Below are 26,138 nucleotides of genomic sequence, written 5' to 3'. Positions count from 1 at the left end.
AGTAAGGGGGCGGGGCGAGTGTCTGAGGATTTCACCAGAGGATGGTCTGGTAGTTCCTCGATTATCGCTCCTCCGTTATCACTCCTCGATCCTCGGTCCTCCGGCAAAAATAAGGCCACTGGGACGGTACTCAAGATGGCGCAGACAAATCAACTTCCGGTGATACGGAGCCCGAGGAGCGAGGAAATGAAAAATAACCGAAGTGAGACGCACCCTTCATTTCAGGCGTCTAACCAAAAACACGTGAATCTGTTGACTTTAAGACCAGGGAATCAGAAGTGCTAAAATGCTAACTCCTTTCTAGGTTTTAGGACTCTTTCCTGCACCACTCTATATAGCCTTCTCATGAACACAACATAAATAGTGTAGGCTATCAGCTTATGTTAGCAGCTGCACAAAATCGCAATTAAAACCTCTTATATCATCCAAACAGCACACAACAACAGAGTGATCCATGCATGAATCAAATTGCTCACTGTGTGAATTCAATATCGCACAGTTCAAACAACTCAAACCAACAAAATACAGTCAGTCTGTATGTGTGTAGCAGACCTGGGGTCATTTTATGACCTAAATCTCTATACGTGCATACTAAATTGTATCAAGTCTAATTAGCTCACTCTGTAGCAACACGAGAACAGGATCTGACCTTGGAGCTTGTTTGCTGCACATATGGAAATGAGATGTTTGTTTATTAGAAAGGTTCATTTTTGTTTATCTTAATACAATTCTCACATGTCCATATGTTCATTTGCAGAGTTACTGGCAGTTGTAGTTATTCCTCCTCTCCACACTGTGTCCTCAAAGTGCAGCTCCAATTTAAGAAATGGGAGATGAATTCCACAAATTATAAAGTTATTCTTCTTAATGCAAAATCCTCTGAGCCCAGTTTAAACCATGACAGTGTGACAGACAGTAACTCACACACCAGGACCCGAAAACTGTTGCCGCTACATGTAATTTGCGTTATTATTTACACCTGTGCTTTTCCAGGCGAGTACTGATTGCTGCCTCCTGATTGGTCCACCGGATGACATCAGTCCTATTTGAGCTTCAGCATGACACAGAGAACCAGCATTTTGTGTGTTTTGAGATGCATCGTGGTGTGTTTCAGTTGGGCCTAATGTTTACTTTTGATAACGGTATTTTGTCTTCAGCAATCTTTAGAGTGTTGTTTCACTGCTTGTTTATGTTAACTTACTTAACTATACTGCAATTTATATGTTTTTCCTTGAAAGTGGATTGGAATTGTATTGATGAGTGTTTCGGTCTATATTTACTGTTAGTCTGCTTATTTATTTTTTTCCTTTTTATCCGCAATGTCCCCTTTCCCTTAACAATGTTAATAAATACAATATTTATGACTCATTTGTAAAGATTATCTTGCTGAACAAAATGTGTAAGCTGAGTAAAACTGGTGTTTTTCACAATGTTCCACTTGCAAAGTCTTAATACTACGTGTTAAAATGGGCACTTTATATGAATATAGTATTCATCAAACAACATGAACAATCAACAAATGTGCATGTTACTTATAAAGTGAGCTAAACAATAGCCAGGTGCTAATATCAGCATGCCTACAGTAGCATGAGGCAAAAGCAGTGCAGCTTGGACTGATGAAAATGTAACAATAGGTCCAGAGCAGACAATTTGACTTTTCATCGGTAAAGAATGGCTTGGTTTGGGCTTTTAGTCTTATTTAACGGGTGATCAATTGAGTTTCAAGAAACTGTGTCTCAGGGCTTCTTAACATTTAACAACCTATTAATGTGTCATACCCACTTTACGGGAAGAAACTCAGCTAACTGACGATACGAATCATTTTTACCGAAACAAAACACAAGTCTAACGCCGAGCCTATGAATTAGCTCTAAGCGAAAGAGTGCTAACGCACTTAGCACATAACTCACGGTAGAAATATTGTATACTTCATCGGATCTGCACAAACTAGATATCATATGAAAGCTGATATTCCACAGATACCAATGGTATAAGTATCATCACTGCGTGACCAAAACTCGCGGCAGCGAAAGCCAGCAAAGACAACACACAACTTCACTTTACGGGGCCAAAACGGCAAATACGTCTTACCTTTGCTGTTTTCTGATCAGAAGTTGTGTTCAATGGCATATAAACGCTGCTGACGGTTAATCCAATGTCTCTGTGTCACTTTGAAATGATTATTGATAATCCATCATAACATTTATGTCATAAGAGTAGTTTTCAGCTGCTATGAGAGCTACGAGAGTGTGACAACTTCCGGTTTTGGGGATGCTGGCTGCGCATCACTCTCATTCACCAATGGTAATGTTTAGATGGATTTAGGAACCTCCCCTCGATTCTATTGGCTCTGACGGTTAAAAAGAGATGTCAATCACCAAAATCGACCGAGGGGGGCCAGACATATGGAAAATGCACCCAAATGACCCCAGAAGTGATTTCTTTTTGCTAAATCTCTCTTAAAAAGGTCAAATATCACTTGTTTTGCATCAATCTTGATACAGGGTACTTATTATATGCTATAGTTTGGATTCCTAAAGCTTTTAGTCTACTAACCCATCATTCAAGGGTGGTTTTCTCTATAAGTAATGTTTTTCTTTGGACGGAAACTATTATTTACACTTTTTTACTATGTTCAATCTGAATTTACTTTAACATTTAAAATATATATATTGATTCTGACTCTTCTACATCCAACTCACAGGTTTATCATTGCTTTGAGAAAACATATTATGAATTTACCCCTTTTAGAAGTGAAGATATGGTCATTTGTTCTGGGCATGTCATTTTCGCGCCTGAAACCTGAAAAACAGGCTCGGGGCTTAACAGGTTAATAATTCCTCTGTTCCTCCAGCCTTTCCCCATTATTATTTTGGTCGTTTCTCGGGCTCAGAGGGTGCAGCCGGCTGTGTTTGCTAACCAGAGCAGAAATAAACTGTTTGTCCACCATCTTCATAATCAACCCCTCCCATTTCTATCCACCCAAAATACAGTATAAATACCTACAATCTGTTACACACTGCACGTGCATTCCTTGTTTCTCAAACACTACACACAAAGGCATCTTTCTTTTTCTCAATTGGTGGCTTTTCTTTCAAAATAGCAGTTAAAAATAAAGCTGTGAGCATGTTAATATTTGTTGATGTCTTGTACTGTACACATCAGTCAAATGCAGACACAGTGATTACTTGTGTCAGGTTGGCATTAATGAAAGCAGGTTTTCTCTCTGTTTTCAGCGCCGGTTTTCCCACCACCACATACAAGACGCCAAAAATATATATAAGCTCTTGTTTATATGTCATATATTTAGGCTTGGATTCATTGAGTGCCACAGAGTTTTCCAAAAGCTGCTTCTTCAATAGCAACTTTTGTATTCAGCCTAATTCAATAGTACAACATTGTCACTCATGTCGCCAAAATGGACAACAAGGAACAACTCTGCAAATACCTGAGCTTTTCCCGCCTTTTTTAGCTAACGGTAAAGCACACTAACTATATTGTTGTGGTTTTAGTACTCCATCAACCTTTGTAAGCAGCTTCTGTTGTCAAAAAAGGCTAACTAGCTTTACTAAAAGCTGCCCAGTGAAAAGCTAGTAAAAAGGAAGAAAGCTAACTATGCAGAAATGGTATTAGTTGAGGCGTGTTAGCCTTAATAAGCTAATATATATAAGTGTGGTTTGATGCTGTCTGTGTTTCTGCTAAGCGACTGTTACACAATTGATTCACACTTTTAAAAAATCCAACTAAAAGCTTTTAAAACGACAACAAAGAACATTGACAATGCTTTTCACAGCAGAGCCCTTCTGTGTAACTGTGTAAATTAAAAAAGAATATATAAATGCAATTATCTTGTGATTTACATGAGATAATGCTCTTCACATTAGCAAAGCAAAACCTGGTTTTTCAAACAAATGTTTTTGCTTTTAATTGCAATTTTTTCTCTGAATTGTGGATTTGGATATAACATCATATTGTAAAACAATTGATCAAGTGTGTCTTGATGTCCACACATTTGTTTCTCATTGAATTACCTTTTATTGTACCTCCATACTATACTTAGTTTTTAAATTAATTGTTATTATTATGCTATTTTATAACAATTAAATGGACACAACTGTAAGTGCAACAGCAAAGCACGGTGAAATGCGACATTCAAAAGATAGAAAGACATAACAAATATTAAAATGTAATATATTTATTGAAACATTTAAAGTCCAATTAAATACATACAAATACGTCAACAGTTTGAAATAAACAGAATGACAGACTTAAAATAACATTTAATATATTTATTTAGAAATAGAAAACAGATATACAGACATCCAATAAAGTTATAAACATATAATAAGGAGAAATACGTAGAATCACAGACATAACATATAATAATAATAATGACAATAATAATAATAATACACAATAATAAATAGTAACACATAATAATACATCATTATCAATCATAATAATACATAACACCTAATTATCAATCATAATAATACATAACACATAATTATCAACCATAATAATACATAATAACACATAATAATACATAACACATAATTATCAATCATAATAATACATAATAACACACAATAATACATAATAATAATAATAATAATAATAATAATACTTTCAAATGTAATTATCTTATTTGTACAGGTGGGATGAAATGCTAATTAATGCCCAGTGTGGAAAAAACAAGTCATTTTAAGCCCAAGTGACAACAAACCCTCCCTCAAGCGGAATAACTCTCATAATAATGATTTAACCAGGCAACGATCAGTGTCTAATGGGCCTAAAGAAGAGAGGAAGTGCTCTTTAAAAGGAAGCCAGTGTGTCCTCCTCTCTCCTGGGATACAGCTAACAATCATGCTGTTTACATTTATACTTTTACACTAAGATTTTATATAAAGATGTCCGCCTGCGTTCTTCCCCGTCGTTCCTTCTAGTGTCGGCGCTCTCCCCCGTAGTTTTGGCTCTCCCCCGTAGTTTTGGCGCTCAACACCATCGAACTTGGCGCTCTCCCGCGTCGTTCTTCTGCGCTCTCCCATTGCTGACATCAATACTCACCCATTGTCGTCTGCGCTCTCCCCCGTCGTTCTTTCTGCACTCTTACCTGTCGGGCGTTGTAGCTCTCCCCCGTAGTTTCGGCGCTCTCCCCCGTAGTTTTGGAGCCCTCTCCCTTGTAATTTCAGTGCTCTCCCCCGTAGTTTCAGTGCTCTCCCCCGTAGTTTTGGAGCCCTCTCCCTTGTAGTTTCAGTGCTCTCCCCCGTAGTTTCAGTGCTCTCCCCCGTAGTTTTGGAGCCCTCTCCCTTGTAGTTTCAGTGCTCTCCCCCGTAGTTTCAGTGCTCTCCCCCGTAGTTTTGGAGCCCTCTCCCTTGTAGTTTCAGTGCTCTCCCCCGTAGTTTCAGTGCTCTCCCCCGTAGTTTTGGCGCTCTCCCCGTAGTTTCGGCGCTTTCCCCCGTAATTTTGTCTCCCTCCCCCATAGTTTCAGCGCTCTTGTAATTTCAGCCCTCCCCCCTTAGTTTTGGCGCTCAACCCCATCGGACTTGGCGCTCTCCCCCTTTAATATCTCCCTCTCTTGACACACCTGGGCTCCTCCTCCCCCTCTGGAGGATCCCCAGGGCGTCGCTTTCTCTTCCTGGTGCTCACAGACGAGCCTTCTGTGGGATAAAAACGTTTAAAAGTTTTAAAAACCTCCAGACAAATTACTGATTTGTAATGTATACAGGACAGTAAAGGAAAGTAACTAAGTACATTAAGGTACTTCATGTTGTACAACTTTATACTTCTACTCTACTGTATTTTGGAAGCAAGTATTATACTTTTTACTCATCGGCATTTATTTTATTTGACAAATTGACTTACTAGATACTTTTAAAAATTACGATTTTGCAATACTTAGGAAAAACTTATAAAATATGATTATTTGGTATCGAATATATTTAAGTAACTCAAGGCTGGTGAACTGAACATTTATTGGCAGCAATTTAACTTCACAGTCCCAGCTTCTTAAATGGGAAAGTTTGCTGCTTTTGCTTTAAAATATTAAACAAATATTTAACATTATAGGGAGGCTGTGGCGCAGTGGCCTAGTGTGTTGGTGTTCGGATCAGGGGGCACAGGTTCAAGTCCCACTGCAGTCAGCATGTCGTTGTGTCCCTGAGACACTTCACCCCAAATTGCTCCTGTGGGGATTGCCCTCAGTATCGAGTATGTAAGTCGCTTTGGATAAAAGCGTGACATGTAATGTAATTATGTTCTGCAATGAGTTCATTTACTCCTAACACCTTAAATACATTTTCCTAATCGTACTTAAATTCTACTTGAGGACGATTCTCGATGCGGTACTTTTACTTGAAATGTAGTACATCTAAAGTGTAGTATTAGTACTTTTACTCAAGTAAAGAATCTGAATACTTTTCCCACCTCTGAAACAGGACAAGGTTAATCAATTGAATACATCTCAAAGATGAGCTTACGTGTGTTTGTCTCCTCCTCTTCCAGGCTCGTCTTCCTCTTCTTCCTCTCCGGAGAGCCGCTGCGTTCATTTCTGCACGGAAGAAACTTGTTTGAATCTCTTGACTTTTAACAGTGATTTGAGTAAATCATTACAAACTGATAACTTAACACCTACTTTGACTCGATGTGGGACGCTAAGAAAGTGTCCCACGTCCGCTTTCTCCCGGGTTTTCTTTCCGCTTCTTCAGAATCATCAAGCTTCCTTTTCTTCCTCTCCGGTGAGGAATTGATTTGCTTTCTGCATTTTAAGAAGGTTTTTTTTTGTAAGTGTATAATGACGATAAAGGTTTCTATTCTATTCAAACAGTACAGACAAATATAATAACACCTACTTTGACTCGATGTGGGACGCTAAGAAAGTATCCCACGTCCGCTTTCTCCCACGTTTTCTTTCGGCCTCAGAATCATCCCTTTTCCTTTTCTTTCTCTCCGGTGAATCCTTGACTCGCTTTCTGCATTTAAAGAAAGTTTTTTTTAGTTTTTAACCACATTAATTGTAACAGTGAGCTTCAAACAGTAAAGACAAATATAATAACACCTACTTTGACTCGATGTGGGACGCTAAGAAAGTGTCCCACGTCCGCTTTCTCCCGCGTTTTCTTTCGGCCTCAGAATCATCCCTTTTGATTTTCTTGCTCTCCGGTGAGCCCTTGACTCGCTTTCTGCATTTTAAAGACATTTTTATTTTTACCTCATTAATTCTTACAGTGAGTTCTAAAACAGTACAGACAAGAGAATAACACCTACCTTAATCCAGAGGCTACAAAAGTGTCCCACGTCCGCTTTCTCCCGCGTTTTATTTCGGCCTCAGAATCATCCCTTTTCCTTTTCTTTCTCTCCGGTGAATCCTTGACTCGCTTTCTGCATTTAAAGAATGTTTTTTTTTGTTTTTAACCACATTAATTGTAACAGTGAGCTTCAACCAGTAAAGACAAATATAATAACACCTACTTTGACTCGATGTGGGACGCTAAGAAAGTGTCCCACGTCCGCTTTCTCCCGCGTTTTCTTTCCGCTTCTTCAGAATCATCAAGCTTCCTTTTCTTCCTCTCCGGTGAGGAATTGATTTGCTTTCTGCATTTTAAGAAGGTTTTTTTTTGTAAGTGTAAAATGACGATAAAGGTTTCTATTCTATTCAAACAGTACAGACAAATATAATAACACCTACTTTGACTCGATGTGGGACGCTAAGAAAGTATCCCATGTCCGCTTTCTCCCGCGTTTTCTTTCGGCCTCAGAATCATCCCTTTTCCTTTTCTTTCTCTCCGGTGAATCCTTGACTCGCTTTCTGCATTTAAAGAATATTTTTTTTAGTTTTTAACCACATTAATTGTAACAGTGAGCTTCAAACAGTAAAGACAAATATAATAACACCTACTTTGACTCGATGTGGGACGCTAAGAAAGTGTCCCACATCCGCTTTCTCCCGGGTTTTCTTTCCGCTTCTTCAGAATCATCAAGCTTCCTTTTCTTCCTCTCCGGTGAGGAATTGATTTGCTTTCTGCATTTTAAGAAGGTTTTTTTTTGTAAGTGAATAATGACGATAAAGGTTTCTATTATATTCAAACAGTACAGACAAATATAATATAACACCTACTTTGACTCGATGTGGGACGCTAAGAAAGTATCCCACGTCCGCTTTCTCCCGCGTTTTCTTTCGGCCTCAGAATCATCCCTTTTCCTTTTCTTTCTCTCCGGTGAATCCTTGACTCGCTTTCTGCATTTAAAGAAAGTTTTTTTTAGTTTTTAACCACATTAATTGTAACAGTGAGCTTCAAACAGTAAAGACAAATATAATAACACCTACTTTGACTCGATGTGGGACGCTAAGAAAGTGTCCCACGTCCGCTTTCTCCCGCGTTTTCTTTCGGCCTCAGAATCATCCCTTTTGATTTTCTTGCTCTCCGGTGAGCCCTTGACTCGCTTTCTGCATTTTAAAGACATTTTTATTTTTACCTCATTCATTCTTACAGTGAGTTCTAAAACAGTACAGACAAGAGAATAACACCTACCTTAATCCAGAGGCTACAAAAGTGTCCCACGTCCGCTTTCTCCCGCGTTTTCTTTCGGCCTCAGAATCATCCCTTTTCTTTCTCTCCGGTGAATCCTTGACTCGCTTTCTGCATTTAAAGAAAGTTTTTTTTTGTTTTTAACCACATTAATTGTAACAGTGAGCTTCAACCAGTAAAGACAAATATAATAACACCTACTTTGACTCGATGTGGGACGCTAAGAAAGTATCCCACGTCCGCTTTCTCCCGCGTTTTCTTTCGGCCTCAGAATCATCCCTTTTGATTTTCTTGCTCTCCGGTGAGCCCTTGACTCGCTTTCTGCATTTTAAAGACATTTTTATTTTTACCTCATTAATTCTTACAGTGAGTTCTAAAACAGTACAGACAAGAGAATAACACCTACCTTAATCCAGAGGCTACAAAAGTGTCCCACGTCCGCTTTCTCCCCGGTTTTATTTCGGCCACACGGATCGTAGGCTCTGGATAAAAGGACAAAGCAAAGGTCAATCAAAAACTGATTAAATGAATCACCAGATTCTTAGATTCATCCTCCTGTGAAACATCCCCTCTTAGTTTCAGATTTAAGATATCTGTTGCAACAGCTGTGTGTAAGTATAAAATACTCAATATTATTTATGAACAGTTGCCTACTTTTTGGTGTCTGGATGATTTCTGTGTTCCTGCTCTCGCTCGATGGTCTGTCTCTCTCCGGGTTGCTGCATTGACAAAAAAACGGGTTTTAATATCTCCAATTATAACTGCAAATATCATAATATAACAAAAATAATTATTGCGTTAATTCTTTTCTTTAAACAATATTTAGAAATGTTGTGTTAAGATATGCAAACAAGGCATTATATCCTTTCAAATGAGCTAGTTTGTTTACATTTTCTTGAACACAAATCTTTCATTATTAAGTAAAACCAAAACATTGACATATTAAATACAAAGGTTTAACTAAAGGAATATCCATTAGTATCACTACATAAATCAGAACACACTGTCTAAAGCCATACAATAAATCACATTTTTGATCAATAAACTACACAAACATCTGTAAAAACTTTCTAGAAAATGGCTTTTAAAGATGTGTAAAGTAAAAATGTATGTACAGACGTTTTGCAAGACACTGCAGGAAACAATATTTGTTGTATTACAAGATGTGTAAATATACAAACAAATGCATTTATATGAAGTAAATGAAACACTTCTGTGTGTAATTTGCACGTTTTCTCTACTACACTGATCGAAGACATGTAATAGAAGAAATGTCCTAAAATGGACCTGTGTGTGTACATAAAGATCTTCTGTCCTACAACACTTACCTGTCGTCACCGCGGGGTTTTCTCCTCGATGATTTCCTCAGCGCCTTCCTCCCGGTTCTCTCTTGTTGGCAGGGTGGAGCCGCAGTGCTAACCTGCAGTGGCGGCGACACAGGCTTTACAGCAACAGGCGATTGAGGAGGGGGTTGTTGTTGTTGTTGTTGTTGACTCTCTTCATCGTTTATGGAGAGGCTGTCCGATACCTGGGACGAGATGCCCAGGATGAGGGGGTGTTCTTGGGTCCTGAACCAGGCGGGGGGGCCCTCTGCTCCGCTGATGGAGGGCGACAGGTTCATCTGACCCCCGTCAAAGCCCTCACTCTGATCCAGGCAGACCTCCATCTTTTCACAGCTGGATTTTACGCTGAAAAGACGAAGAAAAAACATTGTTAAAACCAACGTTCCGAATCAGGAACCCTTTACAGTACTGATAGTTAGTCTTTTTTGCATGTATTTCAGTTATTTCTGAACTATTGTGTCACTTGCACATCTCTCTTGCACTATTTTTACGTTATCTTTACGTCTTCAGTTTGTTGCAGTGTCAAAGAAGCCTTGGATTTAGGATTTTAGTTCTCAGAACTACACTTTTACTATTGTGCAGACGACAATCAAGTCTTTTAAATCGCATCAGAATCAAAAGTAAATAATAAGATAATGCATTAGACCCAGTCAGCGTGATGCGGCCTCTCTATCTTGTTGCAGATATGTTAAAACAGTTGTAATGAGGACTCACTAGAAGCTGTTCTGGTGGTTTTGAGCGAGGTGGTTCAAGGTGATGAAGGGATGCTGAAGAAGCTCGCTGGGGGAAATCCTCCGATCGATGTCCAGGTGAAGCGTCTTCTTCAGCAGATCCAGGAACTCCTGCCGGTCTTCAGTTTCTGCCGCGGTGTCTTCGTCCAACAGGTGGCGGGGGGGTTTTAACTGAATCAGAACAAACCAGGAACATTATAGTTAAACCTCTATTCATCTCGGTGGATCATGGAAACAGATTTACGGCAGATGTTCTCAGCTCGTTTTCAAATAGTATTTCCTACCATTATTATATCATTCAGCGAGTTGAATTGTCCGGCGCTTGTGTTGGTTTCTCCAGACTGCTGAACGTTCTAAAGATAAATGATATAGGATTAGGTAACCTGTCTCAAAAGGAAATTAAAAACAGTAAGATATTTTAGTTTAAAAGCAACTCAGTGCTGGTACCTTCAATCTCCAACGACGTCTCCTGTCCTTCTTTCTATAATGGAAAAACCAACGCGTTTTGACGCCTCTGTACATGAGACGAGCCGGAGGATGACCCTGAGTCTGCACTATATGTCGCAGCTGTTGACAAAACACAAAAGAAAAAGTCAGTTACATTTATACGGAAGAGGATTAGGGCTACATGATTTTTGGGAGGATTTGAAAAAAAATATTTTTTGTTCTGAGAAAAAACTCAGAATTCTGACTTTTTTCTCAGAATTCTGAGAAAAAAGTCAGAATTTTTTTTCTCCCAAAAAAAAGATTTTTTTTTTCAAATCCTCGCAAAAAAAAAATGTATGTGGCCCTAATCCTCTTCCGTACACTTACATCAATATTAGGATTTTCTTTAATAGTTTCACTACAAATATCATAGAAGTGCTTCAGAAAAGTTTACAAAAAGCCAACGTTTTACGCAGTTACAGTATCTCCCTTTTTAAAGAGGCCCTACTTTGCTTTTTTGGGGTTTCCCACCGTTTTGTTTTGCATTTTATGGTGAAATACACACATTTGCTCTCTTGCACAGAGGGACAGATCGATACGTCTCTGATGTCTGCGCATAAAGTATATTTCTATAACCAGAAAGTGATTAGCTTAGCTTAGCATAAGTAGGGAAACAGCCTGGATCTTGCAAAAAAAAGTTACACTATAAAACCACGGATAGTTGCTTTTACATTCTGTGCATCAAAGTGCCTCAGTGCGTGCTATAATAAAGATTAAGACATTTGAACCCTCAGCTACAGAGTCTGTTCTTCATGCACCGCCATTTTGATGTGGCATTGATGTAGTACGATGCAGGGAAGAACTACAAACTACTTAGGCTTGGATTTCTCTCGTTAGTCAGGTCATGCTCTCTGAATGCCTTGTTCTATTAGCTTGTATCGCAAACTAACTACATTTGTAACCGTGGAAATAGCAAATGAGGAAAGTGTTTCTCAATTAACTACATTTACTATCAACACTGATTTGGACTCCAACATAAAAGGTGGAGGATTTTAAGTTAAAAGTGTTTGTTAGTGAGAGAGCAAGGCTAGCGGTTTGTAGCTGCGGTCAGTCTTTATGCTAAGCTAAGCTACTGGATAATAAACACATACATTTGAGCGTGGTATTGATCTAACTCCTGGAAAGAAAGTGAAATAAATGTTTCTTAAAGACACTGTTTGAGCCACCACGACTAATATAAGGTGTGTATCCTACTGTTTATCCCTTCTACATAATAAATATAAGCTTCACAGTATTGTTACACCCACCATTTCGTGCTCGGTGTCTCCAGGGTACAGCACAGCGCCCGTGAACAGCTCTGCGGCGATGCAGCCCAGAGACCACATGTCGATGGCTGACGTTATGGGGAATCCTAGGATAATCTCCGGAGACCTTAGAAAAGACAAATAAACATATATCGTTTTAGTTTTGAGTAATTTCACAATTTAGTTTGCTATTTAACTTCTTAAATATTAAAAGGTCCCCTATTGTACAGTTTTTCATCAATATATCACAGGTCTCAGATATATACAGAGCCTGTCCCTGATTGGCTGGAACACCAAACAGATCATTGCAGCATTACCCATAATCCCCTCTGTTTCAGCCCTGTTTCAAAAGTGCTGATTCTCTGTCTGTGACTTTAGATGAAAATAAGGAGCCCCTCCCCACGCCCCTCTGAGAGACATTTGGTTACAAAGAACTCAATGGTGCTCTAGGAGGAGATTCAGGTGATAAGGGGGGGGTTACCTTGGTTGGTGATTGGCTAATGGTTACTCAAGCCAAAACATCGTTATGACATCACAAAGTGGCCAAAATCTGATCAGCTCATTTTCAGACAGGTTTTTATAGAAATGGATCAAAAAGAGAGAGAATCTTTGTTCCTGAAACTTTCAGAGTCTCTTTACACAGAGGGGACACATGGTGATGTAGAAGAGACATGAAGAAGAGGGGACACATGTTGATGTAGAAGAGACATGAAGAAGAGGGGACACATGTTGATGTAGAAGAGACATGAAGAAGAGGGGACACATGTTGATGTAGAAGAGACATGAAGAAGAGGGGACACATGTTGATGTAGAAGAGACATGAAGAAGAGGGGACACATGTTGATGTAGAAGATACATGAAGAAGAGGGGACACATGTTGATGTAGAAGAGACATGAAGAAGAGGGGACACATGTTGATGTAGAAGAGACATGAAGAAGAGGGGACACATGTTGATGTAGAAGAGACAGGAAGAAGAGGGGACACATGTTGATGTAGAAGAGACATGAAGAAGAGGGGACACATGTTGATGTAGAAGAGACATGAAGAAGTGGATTATTTTGCATAATAGGTGACCTGTAAATCTTCTCCACCCGCTGCCGGTTTCTCACCTGTAATGTCGTGTCTGCATGTAGTCGCCCAGCTCAGACTTAGCGACGTGACACGCCACGCCGAAGTCGATGACCTTGATTCTCCACGGCTGCTTCCCGTGGTCCAGCAGCATGATGTTCTCCGGCTTCAGGTCCGTGTGCACGACTCCCAGACTCTGGAGCAGCTGCAGCGTTACGGAAACCTGAAATATAAGATCGCGAATAAGTCTTTATGCTAAGCTAAGCTACTGGATAATAAACACACATTTGAGCGTGGTATTGATCTAACTCCTGGAAAGAAACTGAAATTAAATGTTTCTTAAAGATATTGTTTAAGCTACCACGACTAATATAAAGTGTTTGCATAATTGTGTGCGTGTGTATCCCTTCTACATAATAAATTAAAGTTTTTAAGTATTGCTACACCCACCATTTTGTATAATCAGTTGCAAAAATGTTGCTTAATTCTTTCAGGCAGGATATTTCTTATCAGTTCTGTGGAAATGTTCAGTTGTTTTTCTATGTGTCTGTGGAGCATCTAGCGTACCTGGTACAGGATGGGGCGGATTTCGTCCAGCTCCAGCGAGCGGTGAGGCTTCTGATAGAGGAACTCAAACAGACTCATGTCCAGGATCTCCAACTCCAGACAGACGTGTTCGCCGTACACAAACACATCGTTGAACGTCACAAAGTTAAACCTGTCGGAGTCAAACGCTCTGAGCTCTTCCATTATCTCTATCTGGGGAACAAACGATTGCATGTTGAGAAAATATATCTTCACAGGGCTGGATGAAATACAGTTAAAATGATGATGGATGTCCATTTGAAGTATTAATAACATAAGAAGTAGAGACATCAGTACGTCTACCTAGAAGGTCATTAGTAAGGTTTTGTGTTTACACCTCACCCATTTTATCCATTCTTCTTTAAGTATATTAACTTGATTTCCAATTGTCATGCCCATTTTATACATTGCTTTTACAAGTTATATAGTTAATTATTGCAACTCTAATAACTAGGAATAAGTGACAATCTTTATTTCTTGATGTTTTCTGGTGTTTTTTAGCAGGATATTTGGGGTTTTATCTACAGAAATACCCCAAAAAGCACATTATCTCCAGGATTTTGAAGTTCAATTAGTATTTATTTCACTTTTAGTTGTGTTAAAGTATTAAATAATAATCTTCCACATATATTATTCCCAAGAATAAGATGTATTTTGAATGTTTCTGCTCTTTACTTCCCAGTAGGTTGATGATATAATGCAGAAGGCTAACTGGATGGCTGATCACAACCAAATCAATTTGTTTGTACGAAGCGATGAGTCAGACATCTTACTGCATGTTATACGGTGGTTATAACTTATAATACATCTATTAATAAGTAAAGAAATGGGAATTGGGGAAACCATAGATGTGATCAGAGTTGTTCCCTACCTCATTCTTTGCCTCTGGTGTTAGGTCCTTTCCCTTCGCGATCTTCACAGCCACCGTCCTGTTGGTGGCCATCTTTAAGCACTTTACTACTTTCCCAAAGGTGCCCTCCCCCAAAAAGGACTGGATCAGGTATTGGGAGGAGGGGGAGGAGAGGACACCCATGGGTTTGCACACTCCCCCTGAAGGAAAGCAGCATGAGGATGAGGAGGAAGAGGTGGAGGAGGTGTTCGTCTCTGCGTCAGGTGACGGAGTTGAGTTGGGGTCTCGATAAGACTACAGGAGGAAGAAGAAAGTGATTAACACATGAAGTCACATTTTGTCTCATCAAAAAAGTCTTTCTGAACTATACAAAACTAAAATATATCAAAAAGTCAATACAAATGTTGGCTGATTTCACAATTTGGACGATTCAATTCGTGCTTGAGCTATTTTTCTACTAGTTTGAACATCTCAAAATGACATTTTACTGCTTTTTTGATAAGAATAAACACATTATTTGTTCATTTATAAGTCTTAACTGGGATTCAAGATGGATTGGAAGTTGTTAACTCATCTTGTTAGTGAAATATATTAACATATTACTAAAAAACAAGCGCTCTAATGTACAGTCAATGCCAAAAAAGTGGGACTCATTGACAATTCGGATGTTTCTTTACTTGCTCCTGCTATTTTTTTGTTTGTTTTTAACGTCTTTGTTAACAAAAACAACATTCAAATTACATTTAGCTGCTTTTTTTGATAAGACTAAACTGAATTTGATGAATTAAAAAACCTAAAATAAGGTGCAAGATGAAGTAGAAGTTGTTAAATCTTCTTGTTAGTGAAATATATCAACTTATTGGTAAATATAAGCACTTTACTGAACACTTAATGTGATACAATGGGATTATAAGAATATATTTTAACATAAAATCGAATTTCTTTGTAAGAAAACTATTCTTTTTATGTATTTACTACCAGATTTGATCAACTCACCATGTTGTCACTCATGTTACTAATCGTGTTTGAAAGTTTTGTTGAGATTAACAAAGTTGAAGTTTCTCCTGGTTGTGTTAACCCGACTGAAGACAGAGTCCAGGTCCAGCAGGAAGCTTCTTTCTCCTGAACATTCCACGGCTTTGTTACATCACATTCCAAATGGAATCTTAGTTTGGAATGTTCCGGTTGTCATGGCATCGAATAATTCTAAATTAGAACAATGGTGGCTAAAGGTTTTGGAATGTTTATATATCGCTGCTAACAAACAATAAAATGACAATTAATAACTATTTGTAATTAATAACTGTGCGACTGTGGCTGCGAGGGAGTGCGTTTGTTTCCACCAGAAGGTTATGGGTTCGATCGCAGCATTGGCACTTTGTGTTTTTATTAGTGCTGTCAAAATTATCGCGTTAACGGCGGTAATTAATTTTTTGAATTAATTGCGTTAAAATATTTAACGCATTTAACGCATGTGCAGAATGGCCCGCCCCATACGTGCCACCAGTGGCAGCGCCAGGGTATGGCTGGGGTAGGCTACACCCATACCAAGAAATGGCTTAGCCCCACCATGAAAAATGATGTTAAAGTAAGCAAAATAAAGTCTGCCAACTCGCGCGGAGTAAATTGCACAGACAGCAGTTAGTAAGATTGATTTCAGTAGCCACGGTTTTGAAAACTTTTGTCACGTAGTGATCGTCTTCTCAATAGAACATCTTTGATAACGGCGTGGTGTTGTTGCAGGAACTCCCGATGGAGAATATTTTTGCTGTAGTACAGGGGTGCACATAACTGGTACGCAGGTTATGTGCGTAATCTGAAATGCGTAGGCTACCGTCACTTGTGTCACAAAGCGCATTTGCGTACCGACGTACTTGTGAAGCTTTTCCAGAAGGCGGTTAGATCACCGGACGACAGAGTCGGTCTCCGTGTGCACAGACAGGGCTGCTGTTAACGTCGGTCTGTACAACGGAATTGTGCCAAAACTACGCCAACCGGCGGCGGAGGGAGACACTTTCCCCCCCCCTTCACTGGAGAACTGCGCTAAAACAGCTGATCACAACGTTCACACTCTGTGGTCATGAAGTACGCCACTAGCCGCCCCCCCCCCCCCACCCCCCCTCTGTCGACTTTCCTGAAGTACTCTCCCGTTGATAGAAATCAACACGTAATGAATTAAGACCCCACGGTTTGATGACTGATAGGTGTGTGGCTTGTCTTTCATTTTGACACGCAGAAAAATGTTATAATAAACATAGATACTGTATGTTAAATGGATATATCCGCCTTCTTTCATTTATCTTTCCATTCCCACAACAATATACATAAATAAATGGCATATTTTGGACATAGTTCGAATGGTGATTAATCATGATTAATTCATTTTAAAGCTGTGATTAATCTGATTAAAAATGTTAATCGTTTGACAGCCCTAGTTTTTATATATGGTTTTTAAAGTGCAGAGCGTTTCTTCTAATGGACATTTGGTCCGTTGTTACGTGTTTGCCTCTGTCAGCCACCGTACAGGGATTGTAAATGAAGGAACTGTAAATGAAATATACATGCATAATAAGACGTACAACATATTTAACACTAGTTTAAAAACCTTAAACCTTAGATTTGTATACAATAAGACAGAGATGAGCCTGTGATTGTACAAATCTAGCACATTCGTGCTGAAACACAAATTATATTATTTTTGATAAGTTATTAATTAATCTCTGAGCCGGAAAAAACTAAGATTTTAGGTGCATTATTGTTGTAAGTGTATTTTGTATTTAAGATCATTTAGTAATTGTCTTGCTAATGCTTTTAGACATAATTGTTGGTCCTTGTCGCTCACTGTACCTCGGATGGAGTGAGACAAAGGACAATGAAAGACAACGGCTCTGAGGAGGAGGAGGACAAAGAGGAAGGCAGCGTGGGAGGAGGGAGACGTCTTTGCGCGGCTCCTTCAAGCTCATGAACTGCTGGCCTACTTTAGCCTTCTCCATTTTTTATGACACACACACACACGCACGCACACACACACACACACACACACACACACACACACACACACACACACACACACACACACACACACACACACACACACACACACACACACACACACACACACACACACACACACACACACACACACACCCACACACACACACACCCATCACAATGCAATGTAGTGAGACTGCAACCTGTATGTGTGACATGGACACAAACACATGTAACCCTCATAAGCATGCAGACTCTGGGAAATGTAATCTAAGAAAAGGTGCATGAACACACAAACAACCTGCAGTATTGACACAAAGTGTTTTAGGGTGAGCTGTCTGTGCAGGTGTACTATATATATTGATATATGTATTGGTCAATACGGATCTTTCAGAGGTTGTTAATACCCAATAGCACACGGCTGTTAAGCAGAATAGTGCCCATTGCTAAGGAGGATCAAGAGAGAGGACGAAAGAGGTACAGAGACAGAGCGCTGGACGTCAGAGAAATCACCAGAAGAAGGCAGACAGGAAGTAAACACCAACAGGCACACGGTAAGGGCTCTGGCATTATGAGAAACTGTGGACAGACTTGGATAGTTACAGAAAACATCGATAGGAGCTGTCGTTCATTTTAAGTTACGTTGATGTTGCAGTCTTGGTACCCAGCGGAGCGAGGGATTGTTTCCTTTGCGGTAGCTCAATAAAATCATTTCGATTAATAATAGGAGTCAAGTCTTTGGTTTATTTAGTATGTGGCCGCGCACCGCCTCGCTGCACATTATCCCTTAAATTTCTGATGTATATTAATTAAATATTCTATCAGTACTTTGTACATCCATTTACTCTCAGGTGTGTACATTTTGATTAGCGTCTACCCAGTTCACGTTTAATCATACTTGCTGCCAACTGGCCCCTACATTACGCACTACTGGCACAAAACAAAACAAGCGACCAGGGTGCTCTTTTTGGGAAGATATGAGGGAAACCATGACAAAGAAAAAGAGATGCAGCTACAACAAATCTGGCAAAGTAAGTGTTAAGCTGGTGGAGGGCAATTCCTAGCATGTTTTTTGTGTCACATGCAAGACTTTATTTATACGCTAACGGTTTCAATAGAAAGGTCATATGGAGATCACATCAAAATCTAAAGTGCCTCTCATCATCATGTCCTACATTGTCCCACACAACCCTACCACCTGTGGCCTGTTGGCACCTGGTCATCCTAATTAAGAGTGTCAGGGATGGTAACAGAAAAAACCACTGAGAACGCTTGAGTTCATCAGCAGTGGCAGATTCAGGGCAGATGTTGGAGGCTGAGGGAGCGGCCATTTTAATTATGAAACATTCTGGGGAAAGAGTGTGTTCGCTTACACACACGCGCACACACACACACACACACACACACACACACACACACACACACACACACACACACACACACACACACACACACACACACACACACACACACACAAACATATAAAGCCACAACAGGCTGCTTAACAAGTATTTAAATTGAAGAAGAGGGGAAGAGCTAAGACGCACAGGACTTCAAATACTGATTGGTATTTTTATTTGTATAAATGTTCTCAGATATATTAAATATATATCTTTCCTTTGTTGATTTATTTACTCTCTACACAAGCAGGGGGGCTGCATGAGAAGTTAAAAGGATGGATGCAACTGGAGAATATAAGGGATTGACTGAGCAAATACAGCTGAGGGAAATAAAAAGTTAAACTGTAGAAAACAGAAAGTAGTTAATCTTATGATCTGCAAAAAGTTATCTTAAGATAGAGCAACATAGGGTTTTTTAAATATAAAATTCATCCAAATAATTAAAGGTACATGCACAGTAATAATAACATCTTAACGTGACACAAAAGCAATGTCATGTGACACGTATGAGGTGTTTAAATTAGGTTTAATGAGCTTTTAACACCTCTTAAATGTGATGCAGGCTGACATAAGAATAAGAATATTCAGCCAAATACCAAATACTCACGTGAGAGTAAATCTCAGCAGACACCTGTCAATCATGTTCCTCTCTCGCTGTCAGCCTCATTCCTGTCAGGCAAGGATAGACAGTCAAAACCTGGAAGAAAATGAAAAACAATATCTAAATATAGATCTGATACCGGCATCCCTGCACATTGTGAAAAGAGACTCTTACAGGTCAGGGTTTGTGTCAAGTCAAAATGCCCTTGTGTAAAACACTTGACCCCTACTTCCTCACTCGCTGTCAGACGTGTTTTCAGAAGAAGCCTCAGCAAAATGCAAATAGGGGATAGGGGAAAGTCGAGGGGCTGCAACAAGAGCTGAGAGGTTTGAAAGTCAGATCCAATTTGGAGGAGTTCCCTTTCTGGGACAATAAAGTATATCTGTTGTGTAAGTTATCTTAAAAATGTAAAAAAATTCAAATAAACCTTTAAGTCAACAAAGTGTGCTTCATCACAATGAGTCTTCCAGAAGATACTAGCTAGGGTATTAGCAGTAGCCATGGTCATTGTTTATGTTCATTAAGATAAATTAAGGAGTGGTTTTGGAGGGATGCCCCAAGGAAAAGATCAGTGTTGCCAACTTGGTGAATTTCCCCGCTAGATTTAGCAAGTTTTGAAGCTAACACTGCTAGCTACATCAATCGGTTAGCATCATCGGCCTGGGTTTTCTGGTTTGATAATTTAAAAACTATAATTTACTCTTGTTAGCTTATCCAATTGGACTTACCCAAGCTTCAAAAGGAAATGTATAATATAACCAATAGTTCTATACAGTAATAGTAAGGTGTATCTAAAAGTAAAAAGATTAGATAGATGGATAGATAGATAGAGAGAGAGGTAGGTAGGTAGAGAGAGAGAGAGAGAGAGAGAGAGAGGGATGTACTGTAGGTAGGTATAGGTAGATCGATATATAGATGGATAGATAGATAGAAAGATAGAGATAGAGAGAGAGAGAGAGAGAGAGAGAGAGAGAGAGAGGTAGGTAGCTAGGTAGGTAGGTATGTAGGTAGGTATAGGTAGATAGATATATAGATGGATAGATAGATAGAAAGAGAGAGAGAGAGAGAGAGAGAGAGAGAGAGAGGTAGGTAGCTAGGTAGGTAGGTAGAGAGAGGTATGTAGGTAGGTATAGGTAGATAGATATATAAATGGATATATAGTACTTTATTGATCCCAATCTGAAATAGAAATAAAATAAAAATGACATCCCTCTCCATGTTAGCATTACTAGAGGAATATGGAATGCCATTTAAGCCAATATTAAATAAATAAATATATACATAAATAATTAAATAAATACATATATATATAAATATGCCTATGAAATAAATTATAAAATAAATAAATTAGGCAATAAATATGTATACATGTACATTTAAATACACATTTATTTATTTCATGGGACTTTTATTTCATAATGACACATTTATTTATTTCAAGAGACTTGTATTTCATAATGACACATTTATTTATTTCAAGAGACTCGTATTTCATAATGACATGTTTATTTATTTCAGATGACTTGTATTTCATAATGACGCGTTTCTTTATTTCAAGAGACTCGTATTTAATAATGGCTTATTTCATGTGACTTGTATTTCATGATGGCTTATTTCATGTGACTTGTATTTCATAATGGCTTATTTCATGTGACTTGTATTTCATAATGGCTTATTTCATGTGACTTGTATTTCATAATGGCTTATTTAATGTGACTTGTATTTCATGATGAGACATTTCCATTCCTTATATGCAAATGAACGGGGCGTGGTTAGCTCACAGGTCCAGAGACCCAGACCAAAGCAACAGCACCACACTGACTACTCGAGAAGAGGAAGAAAATGGAGGAGAAGGACTATAAGGCAAACTACTAAATGAAAATAACAACATGGAAGACGTTGGTGGGCTCCAAGACTTAACTGGTTCTTATCTGGTCTTCTCTGGTCTTATCTGGTCCGCCCAATGCTGCTCTTCTGAGAGCAACCGCTCTGACAGCTCTCTGTAGTCTCTACTGGGAGCTAAAAAGTCAGCTAAAAGTCCTTCTGGAGGTCCTTCAACGCTACACAATTACACCCAGTCTGAGAGTAAAATATGTCTCGAAGGTTCGTTTTGCGTTTCTTACAACGTTAAGTTAATGTTGACGTAACCTTACGTTTGCTAGGAGGCTATCGTTACGAGCTAGCTGTCTTAGCTAACAACAGTTAGCAGCTAACGTTTTCTGCAGTTTGTGTTGCCCCTGAAAAACGTGATGTAGTTATTTAAGGGTATGTTAAATTAACGTTATTTTACAAGTTGAGAGAGTTAAGTTGTGTTTAAAATCGTCAATGTAATGCACGTTAGAGGTTTTGTGTTGGACATGAAGTTAGCTAACGTTAGCTAACTCCACCAGGTTAGCATGTTAAGCTGTACTTTTTGTGGCAGCTCGCTTAATACAAAGAGGGGTTTTGTGCTTCATTTGCAAACTTTACTTTGTTAATCTACCTGAAACTGTAGGGACAGTTTGTTTCTACTCAACTATACAGACCATTGTTGAGGAGATGCAAAACATACTGTACATGAGTTGGGTCCAACATATACCTTGAGTAATGTTACTTTGCTGCTAAAAATGAAACATCATTATCAGATGAGGACATCACCAAAGTGTGTGAGCCTGTCAGGGGATTTGATCTGTTCTCTGCATGTCCTAAACACTGCTCTGGTATTACTTATCTTGTAACATGTAAGTCTCCCGCTCTTGTCATCTTTCAGGCTTTGCATTTGAACTCCTATGACTGGTTGCGGACTTGAAGGGAACGCCTTCCTGACATCCAGGAAAAAGGTGAGATTATAATACATTTGAATGCCAAAAGCAAGTTATTGTTTTTAACTTTTGAAATATGATTGTTTTGGGGCATTTCAGTTGTATTGGACAGGCAGTAGAGATCTACTGGAAACAGTGGAGAGGGAGGAGATGATATGCAGCATACGGCCCAGCCGGATGGTTGCTGCTCCGTGTGGAACGTGTCCTATCAGGTAAAGCACTTTGGTACCCAGTTATTTATGGTGTTGAGTTTGAATTTAGCTTTTGGAATGTAATTTCCAACTGTGCATTGTAAAGACTGAAAAAACAGCCTCAAGTTAAAGCTTGACATGATTTGGTCTTTTACTTAAGAAGGTGTTTGTCCTCCTGTGTTGTCTTATTTCCTTATCTTTCTTTCAGGTGTAACATCTACCAATGGTTGTACATGACAGAGACCTCCTCCACCTCTTTGCTGTCTTACTAGTCAATCTTTCTGATCAGGTCCTTTCCTAAATAGTGGTAAGTTTTACAGTTCAGTGTATGTTAATTTAGTAACTTAATGCTTTACCGCGGTTGAATAAATCCTATATTGCTAGTCATTTTATTAAAACTACGTTTTGTAAACTTTTTGATTCCAATTACAATAATCTTTTTGTTATAATTGTAAAACATATCTTAACATCCATCAGAAATCAATACAACAAATCATCCAACACTAAATAGAAGAAATCTGGACCTATTTCTTTTTATACAGCAGCATGTTTTGGGACTGTCATCAAGAGCCATTGAGTCTACCTTTTGTAGTCGGCCTCTCAGAATGTTTATCATTTATTTGTATTTGAACATTCATATAATAATTAGTTTTTTTATTGTTTTGTTCTTTATTTTTGTTGTGAGAATCACTTTGCAATTATTGTGTAAGTGCTATTTAAATAGTTATACTAATATTATTGTTGTTACTATTATTAATAATGTCTTCTTTGTTTTCTTTATTCATCGCTGCAGAAAGGATCATGCCAGCCCACATCAAACACCTGATCAAGAGCTTGTGAACCTCACTGCTGCAGACACCTGTGTGATATTCCACTCTGACTGGAACCCTCAAAATGACCTGCAGGTACAATATATATATATATATATCTGCTCTGTCCGTCCTAAAGATAGTTCAATAGGGCTACAACAACAACAGTCTTTCCGTTTATTCCCTCGGTTCTTTAAGTGTATATTTTCCCATTTAATGCTTAAAAACGTTGAACAGCAGCTGCACATGATGCTCTTTTGACCCCTCTTTTAATTTTTTATTTCAGGCTCAAGCTCGGTTCGTCATCGTTTTGGCCAGTCTAAGGCGGTGGAGGTGTACCGTCTGATCACTAGAAACTATGAGAGGGAAATGCTGGATAAAGCTAGTCTGAAGCTCGGGCTGGACCGTCCCGTCCTGCAGAGCATGAGTGGCAACAACAACAACGGGGTGAGAAAAAGAAAATCTGTCATATTTCTAGATGCCAAGTCATTTTTGGGTCAGTCGCTGTTGCAGTACGCTTAGTTTATTTTCAAAAAGAGTTTTCTAAATCCACTTGTGTAAATGTCTCTCTGCGTCGCCTTTAGCCGGTCCAGCAGTTCTCCAAGAAGGAGATCGAGGACCTGCTGAGGAAAGGAGCCTACGCCGCCATCATGGACGAGAACGACGAAGGCAATCGCTTCTGCTAGGAGGACAACGACCAGATCCTGCAGCGAAGAGCCACCATCAACACCATCACCAGGTATGTTCTTAGCAGCACTAGCCACTTACGCTTTGTGTTGGTAACCAAGTACTTGGTTATTTGAAATGTAATATTGATGATGTAATAATTAAAACTAGGGATGGGTACCGAGCCCTGGTATTAAATGGGCCCCGGGGCTGAATTATGAAAGACCGTGGTACCGTTAACGTCCAACGTTATCGATCTTTTTATCGGTGCTGGAGACATTTAAAAAATAGATGTCATATGTATTATATCTACATAAACATTATATCGCAGTCTTACTGTTGCCAACTCCGTTCCTAATATGCAATAAGACTACAAAGTGCGTCTATGATTTATTTTCGATCTTTCCAATCCAGACGAGAGATCTCTCTCCCCTGACGGTGTGCGAGGGGGTGGGGCAGTTTACACACAGAACCTGCTACATGCAACACACACACACACACACACACACACACACACACACACACACACACACACACACACACACACACACACACACACACACACACACACACACACACACACACGCACACGCACACACACGCGTGCGCGCACAAACACATGGCGGAGAGAACTAAGCACCCCTTAAGCCCCGCCCCCCCGAGCACACACTCTCGGCTCACTAGAATGAATGGAGAGAGAGAATAAATCTAGATTCGGCTTTTAGTGCATTTTACAACTTTAAGGACTTAATGATTCTAGGGCTATACAATAGTTCATACTGGGTAGTTTATTTAGTTTCAAAAAAATTATCCACCGATTTACAGACGTCTCTTTCCAAATGTTAGTCAATGGGAAAAAGTATTTCTGGGCCGGTCGATGTCACAGACTGATAAGGAAATTGTAGTACCGCCGTTTGGACACAACGAATATTTTCCTCAGAGTCCGGCGCACTTCCTGGGGGCTTTGTCTTGAGGTGGAAAATGCTCGTTGCCAATAGTGCAAAAAGAGTTTAGCATGTAAGGGCGGTAACACGAGCTATTTGTCTAAACATTTAGCAAAAGTGCTCCACATCCAGACGGAAGAATGCACCGGACTGTCTTTCTAGTAGCTCTGTAGCTCCATGCACGAGTAACGTTTCCACGTCAGGTGTTATGTATGCTAGCAGCAACACACAGAGTTAACACAATGATACAAACATGGGTTAATGATGAGAGGTAACTGAGTTATTTATTTTGTTAAAGTTTCAGCTATTCTGTTTGCAGTTCTATCATCACATTATTGAATACGATTTGTTAAAACATTGTTGTTTCTTATTTTCAGTTTGCTTCAAGCAGTGGCTGCACGAGAAAGACGTGGAGGACCAAGAGATGCTGGCCAGATTGGCAAAGACCGGAAGATACATAACAGAGAAGATAATGGATATTAACAAGAAAAAGAAAAACATTTTTAATAATTTCTTTGTTGCTGTTTACATTTTGAATTATATTTGTTATTTTTAAATCAAATGCATCTATTTTAAATCTGTGTATCTACCGTCCAATTGTTTTTCTTTATTAAACACGTAAACGGAAGAGCGTTTGAGAGGCCTTTTTGCTTTTTGCTTTTTACCTTACTAAATGGTCTAATGGTCAGTGCAACGGGGGGCGGGACCAAACTCACGGAAGTGATTTCAAAACAAAAGCGGTGATAATATTATAAACAAAGGGAAACAAGGTGAATTTATCGATCACAACGAAAACGGCCAAGACACATATTGAGCCCAGAAAATGGATGTTATTGAGGGCTGTAAATATAATAAGCCTCTGTCTAAAATGGACAACATTGTTAGGAGATTTAAACTAT

General features: G+C 39.2%; 1 protein-coding gene and 1 long non-coding RNA gene across 4 annotated transcripts; one reads left to right on the top strand and one right to left on the bottom strand.

Annotated features, from left to right (window-relative positions):
* Nucleotides 1-5,533: 5,533 nt before the first annotated feature.
* LOC117539619 (STE20-like serine/threonine-protein kinase) lies at nt 5,534-15,847 on the bottom strand. The gene is made up of 24 exons (XM_034205855.1): nt 15,833-15,847; nt 14,858-15,130; nt 13,969-14,160; nt 13,443-13,624; nt 12,336-12,459; nt 11,050-11,169; nt 10,887-10,955; nt 10,586-10,773; nt 9,857-10,216; nt 9,183-9,247; nt 8,935-9,010; nt 8,730-8,849; nt 8,532-8,639; nt 8,327-8,446; nt 8,117-8,236; nt 7,898-8,020; nt 7,688-7,807; nt 7,471-7,593; nt 7,267-7,380; nt 7,062-7,181; nt 6,852-6,971; nt 6,635-6,757; nt 6,480-6,550; nt 5,534-5,660 (listed from the first exon to the last, which is right to left on the bottom strand). The coding sequence occupies exons 1-24, from the start codon at nt 15,845-15,847 to the stop codon at nt 5,563-5,565; spliced, it is 3,144 nt and encodes a 1,047-aa protein (XP_034061746.1). The 3' UTR covers nt 5,534-5,562.
* Nucleotides 15,848-21,558: 5,711 nt separating this feature from the next.
* Nucleotides 21,559-26,073, top strand: LOC117539622. Of its 3 annotated transcripts, none has more exons than XR_004568042.1 (8): nt 21,559-21,877; nt 22,578-22,647; nt 22,729-22,841; nt 23,029-23,127; nt 23,614-23,725; nt 23,916-24,076; nt 24,214-24,368; nt 25,617-26,073. It is a non-coding gene; the product is annotated as an uncharacterized LOC117539622 (long non-coding RNA). The 3 variants fall into 3 exon arrangements; XR_004568040.1 differs by having other exon boundaries at nt 21,559-21,931; XR_004568041.1 differs by having other exon boundaries at nt 21,857-21,877; nt 22,578-22,841.
* The last annotated feature ends 65 nt before the right edge of the window (nt 26,074-26,138 follow it).

The sequence above is a fragment of the Gymnodraco acuticeps genome, unplaced genomic scaffold (assembly GCF_902827175.1).
Source record: "Gymnodraco acuticeps unplaced genomic scaffold, fGymAcu1.1, whole genome shotgun sequence".
Taxonomy (NCBI): domain Eukaryota; kingdom Metazoa; phylum Chordata; class Actinopteri; order Perciformes; family Bathydraconidae; genus Gymnodraco; species Gymnodraco acuticeps.
Note: the sequence above shows the minus strand (reverse complement) of the source record. Positions and strands in the feature narration are given on the sequence as shown.

Bases quoted from the DNA above. Each gene is read 5' to 3' on its own strand.
- LOC117539619 (XM_034205855.1), bottom strand. The intron at 11,170-12,335 runs GTGGGTGTAACA...TTTTGTCAACAG, and splicing joins GAGACACCGAGCACGAAATG to CTGCGACATATAGTGCAGAC. The intron at 8,237-8,326 runs GTAGGTGTTATT...CTTTAAATGCAG, and splicing joins GCGTCCCACATCGAGTCAAA to AAAGCGAGTCAAGGATTCAC.